The sequence below is a fragment of the Ailuropoda melanoleuca genome, chromosome 8 (genome assembly GCF_002007445.2).
Source record: "Ailuropoda melanoleuca isolate Jingjing chromosome 8, ASM200744v2, whole genome shotgun sequence".
NCBI lineage: Eukaryota > Metazoa > Chordata > Mammalia > Carnivora > Ursidae > Ailuropoda > Ailuropoda melanoleuca.
The window spans coordinates 4,702,379-4,724,888 of record NC_048225.1 but is presented as its reverse complement, the minus strand read 5'-3'; the positions used below and the strand labels follow the sequence as shown (position 1 = coordinate 4,724,888).

At 40.2% G+C, this 22,510-nt stretch overlaps 1 protein-coding gene across 3 annotated transcripts in view; it reads left to right on the top strand.

Moving 5' to 3' along the window:
* CWF19L2 (CWF19 like cell cycle control factor 2) overlaps positions 1-22,510 on the top strand; it is a 128,032-nt gene that overhangs the window by 86,553 nt on the left and 18,969 nt on the right. For all 3 annotated transcript variants that reach the window (XM_011236959.3, XM_019809682.2, XM_002928982.4), the window contains exon 13: positions 19,988-20,200. In XM_011236959.3, the coding sequence (XP_011235261.2) occupies positions 19,988-20,200 (213 nt within the window). The remainder of the gene's footprint in view (positions 1-19,987; positions 20,201-22,510) is intronic.

Below are 22,510 nucleotides of genomic sequence, written 5' to 3'. Positions count from 1 at the left end.
CTGGCTGTCTCTATCTCTGTCGAATAAATAAATAAAATCTTTAAAAAAAAAAAAGTAAAGTGTGACATCAAAAACATAAATTGCGGGGGTTGGGGGAATAAAAGGGTAGAGTTTTTCTTTGAGATAGAAGTTGTTATCAGTTTAAAATGGACTTATACCTATAAGATGTTTCCAGTAAGCCTTAGAGTAACTATGAACCGAAGCCTGTACTGGAAAAGATGAAGGGAACCAAAGTATGCCACTGTGGAAAATCATCCATTTACAAAGGAAGACAACAAGAGCAGAAGAAAGGAAAAAGGGACTGCCAAACAGCCAACACCCATTCACAAGATGATCATACTAAGCTCTTATCCATCAACAACTACTATAAATGTAATGGTTTAAATGCTCACATAGGAAGGCATAGAGTGGCTGAATGGAGAAGGAACCAGACCCAGTGATATGCTTCCTCTGAGAGACTCACAACACAGATAGGTTCAAAGTGAAGGTATGGGAAAAAATATTCTGTGCAAATGGGAACTGAAGGAAGCAGGGGTAGCTATACTTACGTCAGACAAAATAGACTTGAAATAAAAAGCTGTCATTATATAATGATAAAGCAGTCAACTCATCAAGAGGAAATAATAATTGTAAATATATATGCACCCAACATCAGAGCACCTGAATATGTCAAGGAAATAAAACACATCTGAAGAGAGTGATAGACAGCAGTACACTGATACTAGAGGATTCCTTTCAGTACCTCACTTTTATCAGTGAACAGATCATCCAGACAAAAAAATCAATAAGGAAACTTATTGGACTTGAAGTACACTTTAGACTAAACGGACCTAACTGATGGCATATACAGAACCTTTCATTCAGCAGCAGCAGAATACGTGTTCTTCTCAAGCACGTGTGGAACACTTTCTGGGGTAGAGCATCTGTTGTTCAGTCTTAAAATTTCGTCTTACCTTGTTTTATAGGGATCTAAGGGATGTGGGCTTCTTGATTTTTCAGCCTGCCTTCTGAGGGAGGGGCCTGCCGCGCCGATTCTCAGGCAACCCTGTTTGGGTAGAGTCTCTTGTCCCCTGCAAGGGGGAATGGGGATGGGCACACTGTGAGCTGGTATTTCCAGGCTAACAGACACATGAAAAAATGTTCAAAATCATTAGCCATCAGGGAAATTCAAATCAAAACCACACTAAGATACCACCTTACGCCAGTTAGAATGGCAAAGATAGACAAGGCAAGAAACAACAATTGTTGGAGAGGATGTGGAGAAAGGGGATCCCTCCTACATTGTTGGTGGGAATGCAAGTTGGTACAGCCACTCTGGAAAACAGTGTGGAGGTCCCTTAAAAAGTTAAAAATTGAGCTACCCTATGACCCAGCAATTGCACTACTGGGTATTTACCCCAAAGATACAGATGTAGTGAAGAGAAGGGCCATATGCACCCCAATGTTCATAGCAGCATTGTCCACAATAGCTAAATCGTGGAAGGAACCGAGATGCCCTTCAACAGATGACTGGATTAAGAAGTTGTGGTCCATATATACAATGGAATATTACTCAGCTATCAGAAGGAACAAATTCTCAACATTTGCTGCAACATGGACGGCACTGGAGGAGATAATGCTGAGCGAAATAAGTCAAGCAGAAAAAGAATTATCATATGATTTCTCTCATCTATGGAACATAAGAACTAGGAAGATCGGTAGGGGAAGAAAGGGATAAAGAAAGGGGGGGTAATCAGAAGGGGGAATGAAGCATGAGAGACTATGGACTATGAGAAACAAACTGAGGGCTTCAGAGGGGAGGGGGGAATGGGATAGGCTGGTGATGGGTAGTAAGGAGGGCACGTGTTACATGGTGCACTGGGTGTTATACGCAACTAATGAATTATCGAACTTTACATCAGAAACCAGGGATGTACTGTATGGTGACTAACATAATATAATAAAAAAAATTAAAAAACATAAAATAAAATTGGTAAGATTGCATACTAAAGAAAAAAAATTTCATCTTACCAAATTGAAAAATACGGAAATCATGCCAAATACCTTTTGAGACCACAGTGGTATGGAACTAGAAATCAGTAAGAAGAGGAAAACTAGAAAATTCACAAATATGTGAAAATGAACCATTGCACTCCTGAGCAACACATGGGTCAAAGCGAAATCAAGAGGGAAATAAAAAAATACGTTGAAACAAGTGACAGTCTAAACAGAACATACCACAGCTTATGGGATGCAGCAAAAACAGTACTAAGAAGGTAGTTTATCGTGCTAAACATCTACAATTAGAAAAAATAAAGATCAGAAATAAACAACTTAGCTTTTACACCTCAAGGAACTAAAAGAAAGGAAGGAGATAACAGAGCAGAAATAAATGAAATAGAGAATAGAAACACAAACGATCAAGGAAACTAAGAGTTTCTGTATGGGACCACTAGTAAATATTTTCAGCTTTCTATTGCAGCTCCTGGCTTTGCTGTCCCAGCACAGGAAGCAGCTGTAGGTGATACAGAAATGAATGATAGGCTCTATTCCAACAAAACTTTATTTGCAAAAACAAGTGGCTGGCCTGATTTGGCTTGTGGGCCATGGTTTGTCAGTCACTGGCCTAGGATCTCTAAATGATACATATTTTTATGGCAACTGTCTTTGAATTTGCATACTTCCCATACTTAGTAGTTATCCTGAAAACGGATCTTGAAAGGCCCTGGGAGAATTAACCCTTCAGGAGTGGTTGGTATAGGTCAAGATCCTGTTTGTTTATTCATCTACAAATAGAAATTGATGGCATTCATTGTGTGAGGTGTTCTGGGGATGCACTGCACGTTAGGAAGAGATGATCCTTGCCTTTAAAGAGCTCATAGAAGCATTCAATAAATAATTAACGAGAAATGAATTCAGTAATTATAGATGTGTAAGTTACTGTGAAAGACAAGTGGAAAGTCTTTTGAAAGAAATACCAGGGTGTCAAACCTAAATAGGGAAGACAGAGTATTTCAGGTTGGACAGCGGTTTTGATACTACCTCTGGTCAGTATTCAGTCCTACCCTATTGCATATCTATTGTTTACTGTCCATCCTTCTTTTATGATTCTGAAATTCAGATTATGTTCGCTTTTCTTTTGTATTTTACCATTAGATCTTTAGGAGTATCTCTTTCTAATAACCAGATTAAGAAAGGTATCTTAAGCCATATATAAACTTGATTATGTTTTTGTGTTTGGATAGGGCATTTATGGTTGTTCGGGTTTTTCTTTTTTTAATGCTTTCTGTATTTTTTTCCTGAATATTTACTACATAATTAATGAAAAAAAGGAACAATCACAAATCCTGACAAAGGGTATGTGTACCTGTTACACTGTATGTACATATCTTAGTGTATGGGTGGAAGTGTATTATCGTGTATTAGAAGACAGTAGGTACATAGTAACTTCCTTTTTGGAAGTTTCTTCCTTCAAAATCATAGAACTAAAGGATATGTGGTTCCGGGGAGGGACTTTCCTAATCTTGCTCATCCTTTCACATTTTACTGAAGAGGAACCTAGGAAGTTAAGAGAATTGAATTGCTGCTGCAGGCCTTAGTGACTTGTCCGATTTTGCAGGGGAGTTGCAGATGCTAGCACCGGAAGTCGCAGTGTCCAGCGGCCAGTCCGGCTTTTTTTCATGAGACAGTACGGCCTTTCAAATGACTCCAGTTAAGGGACAGTTGTTGGTTGTTGCCTAAATTTAATTGTCTTTGTACAGTTTCCATGTGTCATTTATTGGCATTTGTGAATAAGTGGTGTGTGCTTTGCTCTTTCTTAAAATACATCCTATTGACTCGAACATTCTTTAAATATAAACTTTTCCATTTAAAATCTAAGACGTCAGTGTTTCCTTGGCAACATAAACTTAGGCACATCTTCATGAGATCTCTGTACATCTTTCCTCATTAATTTTGTTAGTGCCGTGGGCAGTAATTTTATCCTTTTTGTCCTGATAGTGTATTAAAAATGGACTTGGAGGCGGGGGGGAAATAGAAGGTACATGAGAAGACTGAGAACAGAGAGAAAGACTCATGATTTAGGGTTTTACCTTATACTGTAAGAAAACAAAATGATTTTATTGTCTAATAGAAGATGCTTGTGTTTCTATTGATAATTTTATTTTTTTCTGAATTTGTGACATTGCAGGCTTGATGCATTTTTGGATGGAAGTGGTCTTTAAAATATAAAGTACATATTTCCATAATATACAGTAGAACTTAAAATCCTTTTTAAAAAATGTTCGGTAAACTATAATAGTAAAAGTGAATCTTGAGCTCTCGGTATGACCAGAAGAAGGTGAGGAAGGTCCAAATCGCCGCCTCGTCGTTGTAGGACCTGTTGTGTCGGTGCTGGTGGTAGCTGCTCCCATCCTCTTAGACTTTCATCCATACGGGGCGAAAGTAGCTTTGCACAAGCTAATCCGTGAGTGTGAAATGGTGGGTATTGTCCTAGAACATCCTCTACAGAAAATTTGGAATTTGGGCATCGTGAAATGATAGAAGTGCTATTTTGTTTTGATATGTAACTGAATAAATTTTGATGTATGTAGTTTGTGCATTTTTCTAAAAGATGTAGGCTTGTGTCCAGTCCATGCTGCTTAACAAAATTGTTCTATTCTGTTTTGTTTTCTGAGCATCTCTTAGGGGTGGGAACACCAGAAAATTTATTCAGCTTTCTTTAGTTCAAGTCCCATTTCTTTTTTGAGTAGTAAAACATACATAACACAAAGTTTAACACTGTAACCGTTTTCCAGTGTACGGTTCAGTGACTTTAAATACGTTCACACTGTTGCACACACATCACCACCATCCATTTCCAGAACTTCTCCATCATCCCAAAGCAGAAGTCCTATACCCTTGAGACTAACTCCCTTTCTCACCCCTGTATCTCCATCAGCCCCTGGTAACCTCTGTCAGTGTGCCTGTTCTAGGTGCCTCATATAACTGGAATCATGCACTCTTCTCCTTTTGTGTCTGGCTTACTCCGCTTAGCATAGTGTTTTAAAGGTTTGTCCATGTTGTAGCTTGTATCAGAATTCCATTCCTTGTTAAGGCTGGAATAGAATTCCATTCTATGTATAGACCACTTTAAAAAAGAAATCTCTTCCAGGGGCCTGGGTGGCTCAGTCAGTGAAGCGTCAGCCTTCAGCTCAGGTCATGATCCCGGGGTCCTGGAATCAGTCCCCGAATCGGGGGGAGTCTGCTTCTTCCCCTCTCTCTCTGCCCCTCTCCCTGCTTGTGCTCTCTCATTCTCTCACATAGATAATAAATAAAATCTTTAAAAAAATGAAAAAAAAAAAGAAATCTATTCATCTATTGGTGCATATCTGGGTTGTTTCCCCTTTTTGGCTCTTGTAGTAATGCTGCCATGACATGTGTACAAGTATCTTTTGAGCTCCTGCGTTCAGTTCTGCCGGGGACGTGTCTGGACGTGGAGCTGCTGGGCCACATGTTAACTCTGCATTGGACTTTCTGAGGAACCACTGAGCCGTTGCCCACGGCGGCCGCACCAATCTATGTTCCCAGCAGCCGCGCACAAGGGCCCCAATTTCTCCACATTCTCACCAATTTTTATTTTCTGTTTTTTTGTTCTTCAGTAGCAGCCATCCCAGTGGGTGTGACATGGTATCTCATGTGGTCAGGTCCTGGTTCTTGACCATGGTGAGATTTTATGACACCTGATGACATTGCTCCCCGGTTTTGACCTGTTAAGTTTAAATTGTTGGTCATTGGGTCTACTGGTTCAGTACTTTATCCATTTTTCTTTCAAAAGAAAAATTGAGTCTAAAATTGTATGAAATTTATATTTCACCAGTTAATTTATCTTTTTCCAGTGAATCTGAGGGCTTGGAGTTTGAAGGATAGTTTCACAGTTTTGATCAAAATTTTGATTACAATTTGTCATAAAACTTGAAATACCTTGTAAGAATTAGACCGCAGTCTATTTTTCTTGTTGATAATCTGTGTCCTAGTTCAATACTAATTAAATAGATTTGTTGCAAACCATTGTTTTTACATAATGATGCTAAAAAAAGCTTTTAGTTTTCGGTTATCATGGAGTTTTTCTGAGTATCATTTTTTGTAAGACGCTGTTTTTTCTAGTTTTAGTTTTTTTTTTCTAAAACATCAAAATGGCAAAGCAAATTACTTTTCATGGTTAGAAAACAGTTAACATTTTTATACACTTAGTATTTCATTTATTAATTTCCTAACATCTTCAGTTTCTAGGCTTGAACCTGGAAGCTATTTTCTTTCTTTTTTTTTTTAATTTTTTTTTATTATATTGTTAGTCACCATACAGTACATCCCCGGTTTCCGATGTAAAGTTCGATGCTTCATTAGTTGCGGATAACACCCAGTGCACCATGTAATACGTGCCCTCCTTACTACCCATCACCGGTCTGTCCCATTCCCCCACCCCCCTCCCCTCTGAGGCCCTCAGTTTGTTTCTCATAGTCCGTAGTCTCTCATGTTTCATTCCCCCTTCTGATTACCCCCCCTTTCTTTATCCCTTTCTTCCCCTACTGATCTTCCTAGTTCTTATGTTAGGAAGCTATTTTCTTGATTAAACAGAATCTCAGTAATAATCCCATTTAACTCCCGATTCATGTGGTCAGGGGTTACCATTAATGAATCCAGAAGAACTTCCCTTGCTGCAGTGATGTAATCGTGATCCCTCTGGGCCTTGCTGTCACTGTTGACATTTTGGCTTGGCTAACTCCACTGTGGGAGACTGTCTGCGTATTGTGGGATGTGGAGTGGCGTCTCTGCCCTCCGCCCACTAGATGGCACCAAAAATGTCTCCAGACATTGGCAAGGGTCCCCTAGGGGGAAGGTTGCCCCCAGTTGAGAACCCTGCTCTGGGAGAATCTGGGAGAATAACAGTAACCACTGTGTTGTGAGGACCTGCTCTGTGTTAGGCCCTTTGCATTCAGTGCTGCTTGGAATTACCTGACGGCACTGACATCATTAACCCCTTAGAGGGGAGTTAAACCAAAACTGATGGTCCAGAGATACTCCGTAGCTTGCTTATGATCACATAGCCCTTTCCTGAACCCAATTCATTTTCCCCCTCTATCAGTCCGTAGTACTGCTGTCTCGCCTCTCCCTCCCTCCCTTTCCACATCAGATCTGTTACCGGCCTTGTTTTCTCCTCAGTCCTCATGAGTCTGCTTCTCTGCAGTAGAGATCATTGCTGTGATCATTTCGTACTCGGTCTATGGAAATAGCCTCGTAAGTGGATTGCGGGCGTTCCTTCTAATCTTCTTCCATTTCTTTCTTAATCTACCTCACGGATGCCGCGGTGATTTTTTTTTTTCCCCAAAGTGTATGTCTGATCCTCTGGCCTCGATGTAGAAACATTTCAGATGGCTTTTGGTTGCTGTTAGATTGTTTAATGGGGTCCAGCAAGACCTTGAATGGTCTGGTCTCTGCCTCTCCTGCTGCATCTCGAGTCTTGCTGTCTCGCTGTGCTTCCTCTGTCTCAGCCGTTGCGGACTTTCATCCGGTTCCTCCAGGGGCTGTGCCTCCTCCTGCCATGCGCTCTCGGCCCCCGCTGCCTGTGCTCTGCTTTGCTGCCTTTCCCCCTTCTGTCCCGTTGACTCGTCCTGTTCGTACATATTCATTATTCTTTCAGGGAAACCTTTTTCACCTCTGTGATTGTGTCAGCCCCTCTGGTGGGATCTCAGATTGTTGTCACAGCTCTCATTTGACTTTTTTATTGGACATTCCTTTGGTTAATGTCTTTCCCATATTATTCCATATTATTTGGATCATGTTTGCTTTTGCTTGCTTTTGTATCCTATTATAATTTTTAGTACATGATAATAGCATCTAATAAATATTTATTGTCTAGAATCACATCTTGAGGCTTGAAATTAAGTGCAAAAATCTTTTTCACCACTATCCTAAATTGCATAGAAAATTCATATATTTTCTGTTCTCATTAATGCCTATTGTTTTGATTTCGCAACAATATTATTTTAAAAACAAGCACAGTCTTTCATGTCGTATCATTGCTGTCCTTTTTATTGTCAACCTTCTCCACTTTGTTTTGGTAGAGACCACGTTTGAAAACATTTCGTAGTGGGCCCAACACTGAGCCACAGAGAAATTGTTGTTTAGGTTTTATCAGAGAAAGAGCTGTGGTCACCAGGTTAGTCAAATGCTGGGACAGGTTTCCTGGAATGTGTGGCTGATTCGTAGTGCACAGGATCAAGAATTAAATATATATGTTTTTAAATTTCAAAAATAGAGATGATATTTTTGGAAGCTCAAATGCTTAAAAGATAGTATGATGAGAATATATTAAGTTGACTGAATAAAATTAGCAAAGTTTTAGTGGCATCTTCTAAAAAAATAAACATGTCTGTAATCCATGCACGAATTTGAATATCAAATACCTAGAATTACACATAAGCCTGTGCCATATTAGCGAATAATCTTGAGTTCTGCCAGTAATTCCTACCATTGTTCCTCTTCCAACAAAGACTTTAAGGGAGGGATCAGGATGTTTATACCTTCTGGCATTATGTGCATGGCCCGATAGAGCTGTAGGTGGAAACACTGGAAAAGTAAACCTAAAATTATGCAGTGTGGATATTGTTAAAAAAAAAAAAGTAAAAGGAATAAACCTTGTTGAATAGTTTTCTTAAAGGTGTTTCACAGACGAAAATGAAACAAAGCACATTTCCTGTGCTTCTCAGTAGTTTAATATTAAATTATCTAGCAAAAGAAGGATGACAAGGATTAATTAAAATTTTCCCTGACTTTATAGACATGGAAATATTTTAGTGAAAAATGCTGCCAGTTGTTGTCAAAGCTAATATTAGAGTTTATTTTTATTAGCTAGTAAGAGAATGTGGAATTAAAAACTGTGCTGGGTTTTGGTTATTGTTTGCTCACATCTCTAATGCTTCTTATGGCATCAGAAATACCTACTTTAATTTTTAGTAATGAAGATGAGGTTTTCCCAACAGCACGAATGATTTCTTCTCTTTCCTTAGGGCCTGATAATTTGTGTGTATGTTTAGTTTCTTCCTCCAAGAGAACAATCACTTACGAAAGAGTGACTCATTCTCGCCCCACAAAAGCTTCAATCTCTAGTAAGTTAGCTTTAATTCTCAGAATTAAGGAACAAAGACAAGTCAGAAATCAAGATAAGGACTTAAATCATCTGGGATTGAATGATTTGTTGTTTTACTTCATAAGATTTTAGTGTGGTGTAATGGAATTCCATTGGTTTTTCTAGTCTTGTTCTTTTTTTTTTTTAAAGAGGCTTTGTTAGATAAATCACGATCCATTCTGCCTATCCATATAGCTGCTGACTCTAGTGTTGCAGTGGTACGTGATTTCACAGGAGAGCAGTTTTTAGAAATAGAGTTTGTCAGCTTAGTTGCTGTAATAGGATGTATTTCATTTGAGGTTTTTCTCAACTGAGACTGAAACTTAATGATTCCATCAGTAGTAGGCAGTGCATTAAAAGTGTTGACTTTGTTGTTTATGTACATGACAGTTACATGACTAACTGAAACATGAGGGTACTTCTAGTATTTTTTAAAGTTAAGACTTGAAGATTAGTGTTCTTTTCAATAAACTAGGTGATAATAACATTGGTTTGTTATGAACTATGACGGTTTTAATTGTGGAAGAGGTAGGTATCCTTCACATAGGATGAATGAATGTATAAGGTGAAGGCCGAAATCACATTCAGTTATGTTGTCTTTTTTAAAAAATTTATTCTTTTATTTGCGCGCGCGCGCGCGCGAGAGAGAGAGAGAGAAAGAGAGAGAGAGAGTGCAAGCATGAGCCGGGGGAGGGGCAGAGGGAGAGGGAGAGACTCTCAAGCCAACTCCCTGCTGATCCCCAATCCCAGGACCCCAAGATCATGACCTGAGCTGAACTTGGATGCTTAACTGACTGAGCCACCCAGGCGCCCTGTGTTGTATTTCTTAATGCATCATTTGTTGTTTTTTGTCTTTACCAATCGGTTTAGTTTTACTTTGAAAAATAATTCCTTGTTAGTCTTTTGGGTTTAAATGACCTTAAATTTATTTTGAAAATGTGTAGAATTGGGATCCTTATTTTCTTCTTGTAACAAATTATTGTGACTATTTTAGATCCCTAATAATGCAGTGTATGAATGGTAATTGGTAGTAGAAAAAACAGGATTCAGAAAACTTTTTCTAGCTGGCATGTCATTTACCAGAGAATACGAGACAAGCATATGAATCCTTTTTTTTCTATGATTTGTCATTGGTTTTTAAAAAGCATTTTATGTCTCTTCTCTTGATGCTAATCAGATGTTTGTAGACTGTAGGCTAGCTCTTATGTTTTTATTCTAAATTTAACAACCATTTATTGATTACCTAGAGAAGGTGTCTCTGGAGTCCCACTTTTGTGTTACGTATAATTTTAATGTACTTGGTTATCCAGTTTTAGACCAGAAGTATAATAAAAGCAGCAAATTAGAAGTGAGGAAACTACCATAAGAAGAAATGTGTATGGCAATTAGAACTGACAGTTAGCTTAATATAGAGAGCAAAGAATGAGATGGAAAAATGGAAATAACTAAAAAATCATGGAAGTCTTGATGTAGCTAGCCTAGAAGCAAGCAGCCCTCTAGAGGGCGTTTGTGAATTATGATACATTATATTAACTGTCCCAATAATTTCCTGTATTATCAGGGAAAGATTAAATTAAGTTCCGTATATTATGTTTTAAAAGGCAGGAAAGTTTATAATACTCTTTGGGAAATTTCCTTTCAAAATGAGTGCAGTAAGAAATGTTTTTATACTTAAATGGAAAACCCTTAACTGATTGGAAATTTAGCTGTTCAGAAAAACTTATTCTCCCAGTTTTTTATTAATGGTTGTATTCTAAACATCAGTCATAATATGACATCACTCACATTATTGTCAACCATCAGTCACTCTCTCCTAAAAATCTTTCTTTTCTTCCCTTGACAATTCATTCAAGAGGTTTAGCTTTGACTCTGGTGGAAGGTGTTTAAAATAGAAGCAGCTTTGGCATGCTCAAATACTTATATTCCGATTTGGAAGGGTTGTTGGCAAGGGAAAGAGAAAGACTAGACTAATGACGAGGGAGAAGAGGAAGAAGTCAGGAGTGCCGTAGTTAAGCAGACTGCAGAGCCCGCTGTATCTGGAGTGTATGAAATGGGGTTGGGTTCCAGTGCATGGATGGCAGAGCCGGTTTACGTGGAGACACATGTGCCCTCCCAGTTTAGCAGGAGGGAAGAAGTACGAGCCAGGCATTTGCTTGGAGAGTTTGTAGGTTTGGTGGTAGGAAGATGAGCAAGTTCTTGTCTGATTTTTGAGGTCATCTTCTGAGAGTGAGAGGAAAATTGATGGTGTGTCCAAGGCTTGATGGTAATCTTCTGAAATAGTCATGGTAGAAAATGGGAGGTTTTAACAATTGTGCTGACGAGCCAGTTCAGCTGATGAGTTCATAGTGGAGCCAATTGCAAAATGTAATGACTTTTCTATAACATGGCAGCCAGGGGATAGGACCAGAGGAGGAAGATGGTTGATTACATTCAGATTGGACCATACTAAAATAATACTGTTGGATTTGGTCATTAGAGATAGTGGACTGGAGCAGAAAAGGAGTAGTTTTATTTTATTATTACATTAACTTTCAATGACCATATTATATAATTGACATTTGACAGGTCTGAATTTCATATACTGTTATGTACTGTTTTTAAACAGTGGTTAATGATATTCAAAAAATAATATTATTCTTGGAATATTTTTGAAAAAATGTACAAGCAGAGCCTCTGAACAAAAGCAGCTTGTTACTGCTCTTTATAGAAGGTTAAATCTGTATCAGTCACTTTTCAGTCAGAGAAACAGAACTAATAAAAGACACACAGACACAGGCTTCTTACAGGAATTTGAACCTATGCAATTATGGGAGCCAGGTAAGCGGTCATTATGGCTGTGTGTTTGCATCTTTAAGTCCAGAGGCAGGCACTTGGGAAGGGAAAAGGAGGGTAAGGAGAGGTGGAGCAAGAACACGCTGGAATTGAGCTCTCGAGGGTGGACAGGAAACACATGTCCATTCTTGTTGCCTGTGGCCTTGGTAGTGTGGCTGTCCTGTAGGCCAGGCTGGGAGCTCAACACCTACGTCTGACCCAGAGCTCAGAGAAGTCGAAAGCGGGTGGAGGGGATGGGGAGCAGTTGCAGACCCAGCTGCTGTGCTGTGTAGGAGGTGAGTGAGCAGGTAAGTGGACAGGGTAGACTCTGAAATGGTAGTTAGTTCATGTCTGTTTCAAGTTGCCTGTAAGAATTTCTCCCTTCGTCCACCCTAAGCAGAAACACACAGAAAAGGGAAGTCTGGTAAATGTCTGTCAGAGCAGTCAGGTTGGCAGTAACCATAACCCGTGTCTTTATACCTTGGCACGGCTCCCTAAACTGTATTTAATCTCCAAATAAAGAAAATAACAAAGAAGTCATGCTTCTGTCTAGCATGATACAACTGTCCCACTTACAGTCAAAAACATGCTAACCCTTCCCCCAGGGAGAATACAAAGCTACTTCTAACATTTATGGTAGATGGTAAAGAGATGAGAGAGGGAAAGAGAAGAAAAAATTCTGGTTAATAGTTAAATGTATATTCACATACATATTCTTATCAAAGCAGCAAAGAGATACTGGTCATGTGGTTTGAGCGAGCGTTTATAAGCGCTTTCCTGCGCTTCCCATTCCGTATTCCTTTTGCCGCAGCAGTACCTTAGCTGCTCATGGGTCCTTGCGTGGTAGTGTGGACCCAAACCTTCATTTATGAGTGGTCCTGCCTTAATTTGAGTTGTTGTACTTTATCATTGACTTTAATCCTAGGCTATGAGATACTAAGAGGTGCCCTAAAAGATCTCCTATATTCAAATTACACGTCCCCTTGCCTCTGTTATGTAGTACCAACCCAGTCTGCCCTTAGTCAGAATCAGTCACTCCAGCCAGTGTAGGGACTCCCTTCTTTGCCTTCTGGTTTAGTGGACAGAGGAGCCAGAGGAGCCAGGTGGCAGTGTCTGTTCCAAGTGCAGTGAGTCATGGTTGCGCCCCTTGGTAGAAGTATTCCTCCCTTTGGAACTAAAACCTGTATACCAATAGGGCCTAGAGTCACAGGGATGGGCAGCGTAAGTTTTGCTAGTGTATCAAACAGTAGTGAGTTGGGTCACTCCTATTTTCCCCTAGATTCCTAGACCTGTGAATCCTGCCAAGGGGAGAGAGAGCATTACAGTTTGGGTGTTGATTTAGAGCACATGGTTCATTTTGGAGGACATTGCCCTAGCCCCAGCAGGTACCACCCAGCATTTCTCATTAAGTCTAGAAAAGGCCAGTTTACTGTGCTGGTCGGCTAGCTGCCTCAGGATGTTGGGGAACGTGATGAATTAAATATGGCTGGACCATTGCCTGGTGATCATCATTGCGTGATGAGTGTAGTGGCCCTGGACCTGTGAATTCAATGGGCATGGACCCATGGCCACGGTGTATTTGCTGTGAAATTGCTTTCTTGGTCAGAGGAATGTGTGTGATACCTTGATGATATAAATCCAGAGATGGTAGTTTTGGCAAAAGTATTACATGCAAGGAAGGAAATCCATCCGTATCCAGAGTACGTGTCTATTCCAGTGAGAACAAGGTGGGTCCCCTTCCGTGATGGAAGCAGTCCAGTGTGCCCAGCCTGTCACCAGATAGTGGCTGATCCTCGTAAGGATGCTGCCGTATCAGGGGCTCAGTGTGATCTCTGTTGTTGGCAGGGTGGGTATCCAGCTGTGGCTACAGCCAGATCAGCTTTGGTACGTGGAAGGTCATGTTGCTGAGCCCCCACATAATTTCTGTCCCCTCCTGGCCACCCTGTTCATAACCTCATTTAGACAAAGGTAGCAGGTCTAGTGACATAAATGTGTTTACCAACGCCACAGATGTCTTTGTGCTCTGTATCAGTTTGGAGAGATCCGTCCACATATTTCTCACCAGACCTCCTAGCTGCTAATTCTCTGGTTGTGTTCTGTCCGGGTCCCTGACCATCCAACCAAACGATTAGCCCTAGTTCACGAATCAGTTTAGACCTGTAGCTCTGGCCGCCTCTCCTTCCGTCCAGAGCGAACAACCACAGGCACTGCTCAGCATCCTTCTTACTGAGAGGTTTCCTTCCACCGCTGTCCTTCTGAGCCATCCCAGTGTGGAGCCCAGGTCCTGCACCTGTGCACTTTTGGCTGGGGCCTGGGTACCATGCAGAACCGTATGTTTACTTTGAAAATGTGAATGTATAATCTCTATTTAAATCTTTATAGGTTTGTTTGAGATCTAGGATCTGACCAGTGTTTGTATGTTGCATTTGGTTTTTATTGTCTCCACAGTGTTAGACTCCCCAGGACTTCCTGCACTTCTAGCTGCAGGTTCAGGGATCCCCAAGGCCGCCCTTTGGTTTGGTAACAGAATTCACCAAAAGCTTTTGTACTCACAGTAAGGCTTATTACTGTGAAGGAATACAGATGTAAAGTCAGCCAGGGGAAGAGGCGCATGGAGCTGATTCCGGGAGGTTGCAAGCGTGATGCTTCCATTTGTCCTCTCCCAGTGAGTGGTGGACAGCGCTGACTTCTCCCAGCAGTGATGTGTGAGAGATGCCAGCAGGGAAGCTCACCTGAGCCTTAGCATGCAGGGTTTTTGTTGGGGTTTGGTCCTGTAGACGTGGTTCATTGGCTGTGAGGATGACCTTAGTTTCCAGTCACTCCTGAGGTGGAGCTGATGCTTTATGGCCCCGGCCTGCACCATAAATCACACTGTTAGCACTATCTCGTGTGACCCAGGGCTCCCAGGTCAACAAAGCCACTCTTCACAGGCAGGACATTCCAAGGGTTTCCAGATTTCCTTCTCTTTGGGTAACGGTAATTTTTTATTTAACAGCTTTCTTGAGATATGATTCATGTGGCATATAATTCACCCATTTAAAGTGTACAATTCAGTGGTTTTTAGCATATTTACAGACGTGTAACTGTCGCCACAGTCGATTTTAGAACATTTTTATCCCTCACCTCACGAGGGAACCCTGTAACCTTCCGCTGTCACCCGCTAACCTTTCAGCTCCCTTCCGTCCCCACCCTGAACAGCCACAGATCTGTTTTCTGTGTCTGCAGATTTCCCGGGTCTGGATATTTCATGTATAGGATCGTGATTTTCTGTGACTGGTGTCTTCCATGTCGCATTTTTACAGTTCCTGTTGTAGCAGGTGTGAGCGCTTCGTTTCTGGTTTGTAGCCTCCTGATACTTACTGGACAGATTTTACGTTGTCGATCTGTTCATCAGTCGATGGGCTTCGCATTGTGTCCGTCTTTTGGCTGTTACGAATAATGCTGCTTTAAAGATTTCTGTAAAGTTTGTTAGACATGTTTTCATTTCTCTTAAGTATATACCTGGAAGTGAAATTATCTGGTCATATGGTAATCCATATGCTTAATTGTTTATTTATTAGTTTATATTTGTTTGAGCAACTACCAGACTGTTTCCCAAAGAAACTATACCATCTCACATTTCACCAACAGAGTATGAAGGTTCTGATTTCTCCCCATCCTTGTCCACCTGTTAGTGTCTGTCTGACTCTTGAATTCCCACCATCTCAAGAGCCTCAAGTGGTAACTTCGTTGTAGTTTTGATGTGCATTTCCCTGTGCTGATTGGCCATTTGTGTACCTTCCTTGGGGAAATGTCTGCTCAGAACCTTTGCCTAGTTTTGGATCAGGTTGCTTGGTTTTGGTTTTTCTCTTTTTTTGCTCTTGTTGAATTGTAAGAGTTCTTTTGTATATATATTTTGGATATACGATTTGCAAATATTTCCTCCTGTTCTGTGGGCTGCCTTTTCACTCTGTTGACAATGTCCCTTGGTGCACCAAAGTTTTTATAAATTTGATATAGTCCAGCTTATCTATTTTTTGTTTGTCAGGAAGCTTTTCCTCTATGATTTTTTTCCAAGAGTTTTTGAGTTTTAGTTCTTAAGTTTAGGTCTGTGACCTGTTTTGAGTTAATTTTTATATATGGTATAAATTAAGGGTCCAACTTTTTTTTTTTCATGTGAATATCCAGTTTTCTCAACACCATCTGTTTAAGAGACTGCCATTTCCCCTTTCAGTGGTATTGGCACCCTTGTTGAGAATATTTTGACCATATATGAGAGGGCTTATTTCTAGGCTCTCTCTTCTGTTCCACTGGTCTGTTACACTGTTTTGGTTACTGTAGCTTTGCAGTAAGTTTTAAAATCAGGAAGTGTGAGGCCTCTACCTTTGTCCGTTTTCAGGATTATTTTGTCTCTTTGTAGTCCCTTGAGATGCATCCCATATGAATTTTAAGATGGATTTTTCTGTTTCTGCAGAAAACATTATTGGGATTTCTATAGGCTTTGTGTTTAATCTGTAGATCACTTTTGGTGATCTTCCCTCCTTTCTTTGATGTTTTTTAATGTGGTAACTGTTTTACCACATTTTTCTGATTTGTTTGAAAAAGAGATTCTCAGAGTTTTAAAATATGACGTATGAGCTCGAGCTTGTACCATCCTGTCAGCTTTCTTTAGGGCTCTCTAAATGATGAAGAGTCTTATTTTCATACCTTGTTTTCTTTCTTCACCTCCTTCCTGCCAGCAAGTATTTTGCTTTTCTACTTTGTAGACTCAGTTCTTCACTTTCTGTTAACATTCTGTCTATTAAAAAACTTTTTCTTGTCAAATATGGGAAGATGGTGGCATGAAGGTCACAGAAGATGTGTACATGATTAATAAATTAAAAGCGTTTTGGATCAAAGCCCAAGTAAAACATAATGGGGAAAAGTTCAAATAGAGGGCATTGGAGGACGGAATTGTAGTTGTGTTGAAGAATCAGTTTTGTATTGTGTTGAAGAATTACGCAGATGTAAGAGACAAGACTGTACTCTATTTAATTCAGAACTATGAAGAAATCAGAGAAATCTGGCAACATCCATGGAGCATAGATTTAAAGAACAGAAGTACTGTCTTCCATATACAAAGGATTTAATTTGAATTGAATGTATCCCCTGGTCACTCACGAGCTGGTTTTTAATAACAGTGTTTTCATGGCAGTATGTCATATGTGACACGGGTATGTGTGGAAGGAAGTGTGTACTCTGCTCCCACTAATACACTTCAGCGAAGAGGAGTGCCTGCTGGATGTCTGAGTTCCCTCCGATGAGTACCTTCACTCAGTTGGGGGTATTTATTCCAGGTGAAATTTAAGGTTTCTTCTAATTCTCTATGCTGCTTCATAGACTATATTTAAAATATACTCTTTCTGTCTTTCAAAGATGGATTTCTTTTTTTTTTTTTTTTTTAAAGGTTTTTTAATGTATTTATTCAACAGAGACAGAGACAGCCAGCGAGAGAGGGAACACAAGCAGGGGGAGTGGGAGAGGAAGAAGCAGGCTCCTAGCGGAGGAGCCTGATGTGGGGCTCGATCCCACAACGCCGGGACCACGCCCTGAGCCAAAGGCAGACGCTTAACCGCTGTGCCACCCAGGCGCCCCTAAAGATGGATTTCTTAAGTGAGAGAGGCTTACTGTATGTCATACACTCTTCATTTTTACAGTCAGTTAACCTTTGTCGGATTCCTGCTTCTGTCTCTTAATAGCTGTGTGATTTTGATGAAGTTTTTAGTCTCTCTTAAGCCTTTTAAAATCTTACAAGTGAGGATGACAGTTGCTATGTTGTAGGGATGTTTGGGTGAGAGAGTACTTAAGGTTTTTCTGTTAGTACCTAGTACATGGCTGGTCACTCTATGAAGATAATTAGTGACTAGTTCTGATATTTTTCAAAATATAATGTGTTGTAATTGAGATAAAGGTCTGAAGTTAAAATAATTGTAAATCAGGGCTGTTCACATAAATAAACAAACCTGGAAGAGAGATATATGCAAGGATTAATGTAGAGAAAAAGTAGAAGATAAAAAATAAATTCTAGTATAGACAAGAAAGCTAATGTGCTCTTAGAGGCCCCTTAGTGCTAATAATTAGTCTCTGGCTTCTAATTTTTACCTGGTTCTATCAATAATGACATTTTAGAAATCTTCTGTTTACATTCTATCTTATTTTCTATTCTTTTCTTTCTTTTTTTTCTTCTTTTTGCTTTCTTAAGGTGGCTGTTGATGTTATTGATTTGAGGCCTTTCTTGTTTTCTGATAATAGGTGTTGATGCTGTAATTGTCCCTCCAAGTGCTACTTTATCAACGTACCACAGATTCCGCCTCTTTATTGCACTTCAGAACACTTTCTGATTTTCTTATTTACTTATTTATTTGATAGATACATGGGTTATTTGGAACTGGGCTATTTAATTTCCAAATACTTGGCAGTTTTCCAAATGCGTTTCTGCTGGTATTTCTAATTTAATTCCATTGTGTTCCATGTACATACTTTATGTTACCTGAATCCTTTTAAATTTATTAGGACTTGTGTTATGACCACGAATGTTATCTCTTGGTAAATGTTCTCTCTGCATCTGAGAAGAATGTGTATTCTGCTGTTGCTGGAAAGACTTTCTGTGAATGTTGGGTTAAATTGGTTCATAGTTTTGTTCAGGTCTTCAATATGCCTGTTGATTTTCTCCTTGTTGTATCAGTTATTGAGAGAGGGATATTTAAATCTCTGACTACATTTGTGGATTTGTGTATTGCTTCTGCAGTTCTATCAAGTTTTTGCTTCCTTTATTTTGAAACTCAGTAATTAGGTGTATAAATTTCAATATTGTTACGTTCTCTTGATGGTGTGACTCTTTCATCTTTGAGAAATGACCTTTTATCTCCTTCATAATATTCTTTGCTTTCAATTCTACTTTCTCTGACATAAATACAGCCATTCTAGCTCTTCTCAAATCTTTTTAAGTGTCTGATAAAATCCAAGCATCTTGCTATTGCTTTGCATTTGATGATACAAAAGAGAGTTCTCTTTTGGTACTTAACAGACTAAATAGAACTTAGAACTTAGTCTAATGGGAGAAAAACACAGTTAATGAGCAGTTATGATATAGTGTGGTCATCATGAAACTGGCAGGAGTACTGAACCAGAGGATCTTGGAAGATCCAGGAGAGTTCTTCTTTGGAGGCAACAACCAAGTCGAAGCCTCAGATTGAGAACGGAGTGGGAGTAGACTGGCACAGTCGGGGGCCGAATTGGTCAGAGAGCCGTGTGCGTGAAGCGTGTGAGTCCTTCCTGTGTGTCAGGCATGTGTTGTGAGGATTAGGCAAGATAACCTGTTCGGGAGGTAGTATTGTTACGACCGTCGTGAAATGAGGAAGTAAAGCGCCCGCAGGGAGCACAGAGAGATTAAATAACTTGCCCCAGGCTAAGACAGGTCATTCTGACAAGAGAGTCCCAACTTTTAACTATTAGGCTTGTCTGTGTCTGTGATTTAGTAGGCAAACCAGAGTCTGAACTTGATCCTGTTCACAATGTGGAGTACTTTGAGGACATGAATAAAATAAGAAAATAAATTTTGTGTTTTAAAAGCATCACCCTGGCTACAGTTAATGTTTGGGGAGGTGTGGAGAAGCCGCCTGGAGATAGAGTTGAAAAATGTTTATGTTCTGTATGGAGCATATGCAGATTTTGAAATGAAAGTAGTTCTTAACCTCTCCGTAGTTCAATTTCCTCATCTATTAAATGGAAACGATAATGGTCTCATTCTCGCAGAGTCTAAAGCAGTCACATTGCATAAAATTGTACATGGTAGATGCTTGGTGAACTGGAGCTGTGATGTGATGATGGTGATGATATCGATGATGCTGATTGACCTTGAAAATCAAGCTGAAATTTTTAATCATGTTTTTCTCCTTCTTTTTTAAAATTTGAAAGTTTTACCGTAGAACTTAAAAGTAGGACTTCAGAGCTACAGTACAATAAAATGTTAACCACTGCCTTCTCCCCACTACTGTTATTTTGGTTTTTCAGTTTATGGGAAAAACAGATGGAGACTATTACACTCTAGATGACATGTTTGTCTCCAAAGCAGCTGAGAGAGAACGTTCTGGTGAAGAGGAAGAGAACCAGAGGAGGAAAGCGATTGCCGAGCACCAGAGTCTTGCTGCACAAATGGAAACATGTCTGTATTGTTTTGACAGCTCTCAGTTTCCCAAGCACCTGATTGTTGCCATAGGTGTTAAGGTAAGAGTAGAACATTTATTGCCTGAGGAAGTGATGTCGTGCTTTGTGCAGATTTGCCTCTTTCTTGAGACTCTTACAGGATTCTAGTCTGTCTTCTTCTCTTATTCTGTGTTTCAAATATTTTCCTTTTCTAACTTCCCGTGGTTCTTAGAATCTTCTTTAGAGTGAGTATAAATATTTAGGTGACATGAAGCTCCCATTTTGTGTGATTCTGCTCTTCAGAGAAGCAGCATTGGGTAATGCTTAAGGCTCTGAACTGTGGAGCCGGCCCACCTGGACTCAGGTTCTGCCTCTGCCGTTGACCAGCTGTGTGGCCTTATTTTCACGGTCAGCACTTGATTCTTAGTGTTAAAATCACTTCAGAAATATTCAGTCTAAAGTGGTTTCTGCTTCTTACCTTACTTTCTCATAGAACCTATTTGTTCTTCATAGAATATCTCAAAATTGGAAAATTTTTCTGTATTTTACTCGCTTATTGAGTCCCTCTCCTCATAGTCTGTAAGTTCCATGAGGACAAAGAAAGTCTAAGTCCTCATTGTACACTAAGCGTGTATCCCGTTGTTTACCAAACATACATCCCATTATAAAGCAAGACCACGTGTTGTAGTCACTTATTTCGATAAATATTTGGTGACTTAAGTCTTCTGAGTAAGCGATGACTGTGTACCTGATATATACAGACCCTCGTTTGTTACTGGGGAAAAGTAGACTCGATGCGNAGGAAGAAGCAGGCTCATAGTAGAGGAGCCTGACGTGGGGCTCGATCCCGTAACGCCGGGATCACGCCCTGAGCCGGAGGCAGACGCTTAACTGCTGTGCCACCCAGGCGCCCCACGTAGTCACTTATTTCGATAAATATTTGGTGACTTAAGTCTTCTGAGTAAGCGATGACTGTGTACCTGATATATACAGACCCTCGTTTGTTACTGGGGAAAAGTAGACTCGATGCGCTTGTGGAGCTTGTGTCGTAGTAAATTAGGGCAGAGAATAAAGTAGTAGCCGTCCTAATTGAAGAAAGTGTTGTCCTAAAGCTAATAAAGCAGGGAAATGGGATAAAATGTGGGGTTTTTTGAGACGGTGGTCTAGAAGGCCCCTTTGAGGAGGTATCTTAGTAAAGCTATGAAAGATAGAAGGAGCAAGCAACATGAAGATAGGAATGACTCCTGTTTCAGGAAGGGGCATCCGTGAGTGAAGAGCCATGAGGAGAGAATATGCTTGGTATCCCTGGGGCGGAGAGGCCAGTGTAGCTGGAGTGGAGTGGAGTGGGAAAGGAAGTTGAACGAATGAGTGCTAGTTCAGGACCCGATAGATCAGGTACTGTACATACGCGTGTATTTATTGATTTGTTTGTTTCTCACGTACACACGAGATACACCCTATGTATCCAAAGAACTGGCATTGTCTTTTCCATTCCGACTCTAGTCTTTAATATTTGTAGGTTGTTAAGACTGTCAACTTATCAGTTTCTGTTTTGGTTTCTTCAATTTATTTCCTTATCCTTCCTCTTTCTTTCCTTCCAAACTTTATCAAAAGGGTAAATGTAGGGGCGCCTGGGTGGTGCAGTCGTTAAGCGTCTGCCTTCAGCTCAGGGCGTGATCCCAGTGTTACAGGATCGAGCCCCACATCGGGCTTCTCTGCTGTGAGCCTGCTTCTTCCTCTCCCACTCCCCCTGCTTGTGTTCCCTCTCTCGCTGGCTGTGTCTATCTCTTAAAAAAAAAAAAGGGGGGGGGTAAATGTAAAAATTCCATTTAAAATTTATTCAACGAAAAAAAACCCACCAGAACCTGTTACTTATATTAATTTGTCTGAATTATATCCCAGACCTTTACGTAGACAGTAAAATTTTTGTAATTATGACATTATAAATATTTCATTCCTCTTCAGTCTGATCTCCACCTTTTAAAAGTGTAAGAACAGATCACATATAAAGTAACACTTAAACGTTTCCTCCTGTACTTGAGAAGTTTGGAGTTTTTCCAGGGAGTTCTTCGTGTCCCCGGTTCTGGAGACAGGCTGCGTCCAGGGAGGCACAGAGATGCTGAGTGTGTGGACCTGCCATTGGCTTCCTGCTGTGTGGGCTGCATCAGTTCTCTCATGAAAGCAGACGGCTGGCCAGTGAACGCACATTTTCTGTTTCTTACGACCTGCCTTGCCCCATTCTCCTTGGTGGTTCTCCTCTGCGGTAACCCACACTTTCCAGGCAGTCTTTTCTAATGGTATTAAATCCTTCTCTTTGCCTATAACTTCCCAAGAGTTGGCTCATCTGTTTGTTCCCTCGTGGACTCGTCTTTCTACTTTGGTTTCATTTAA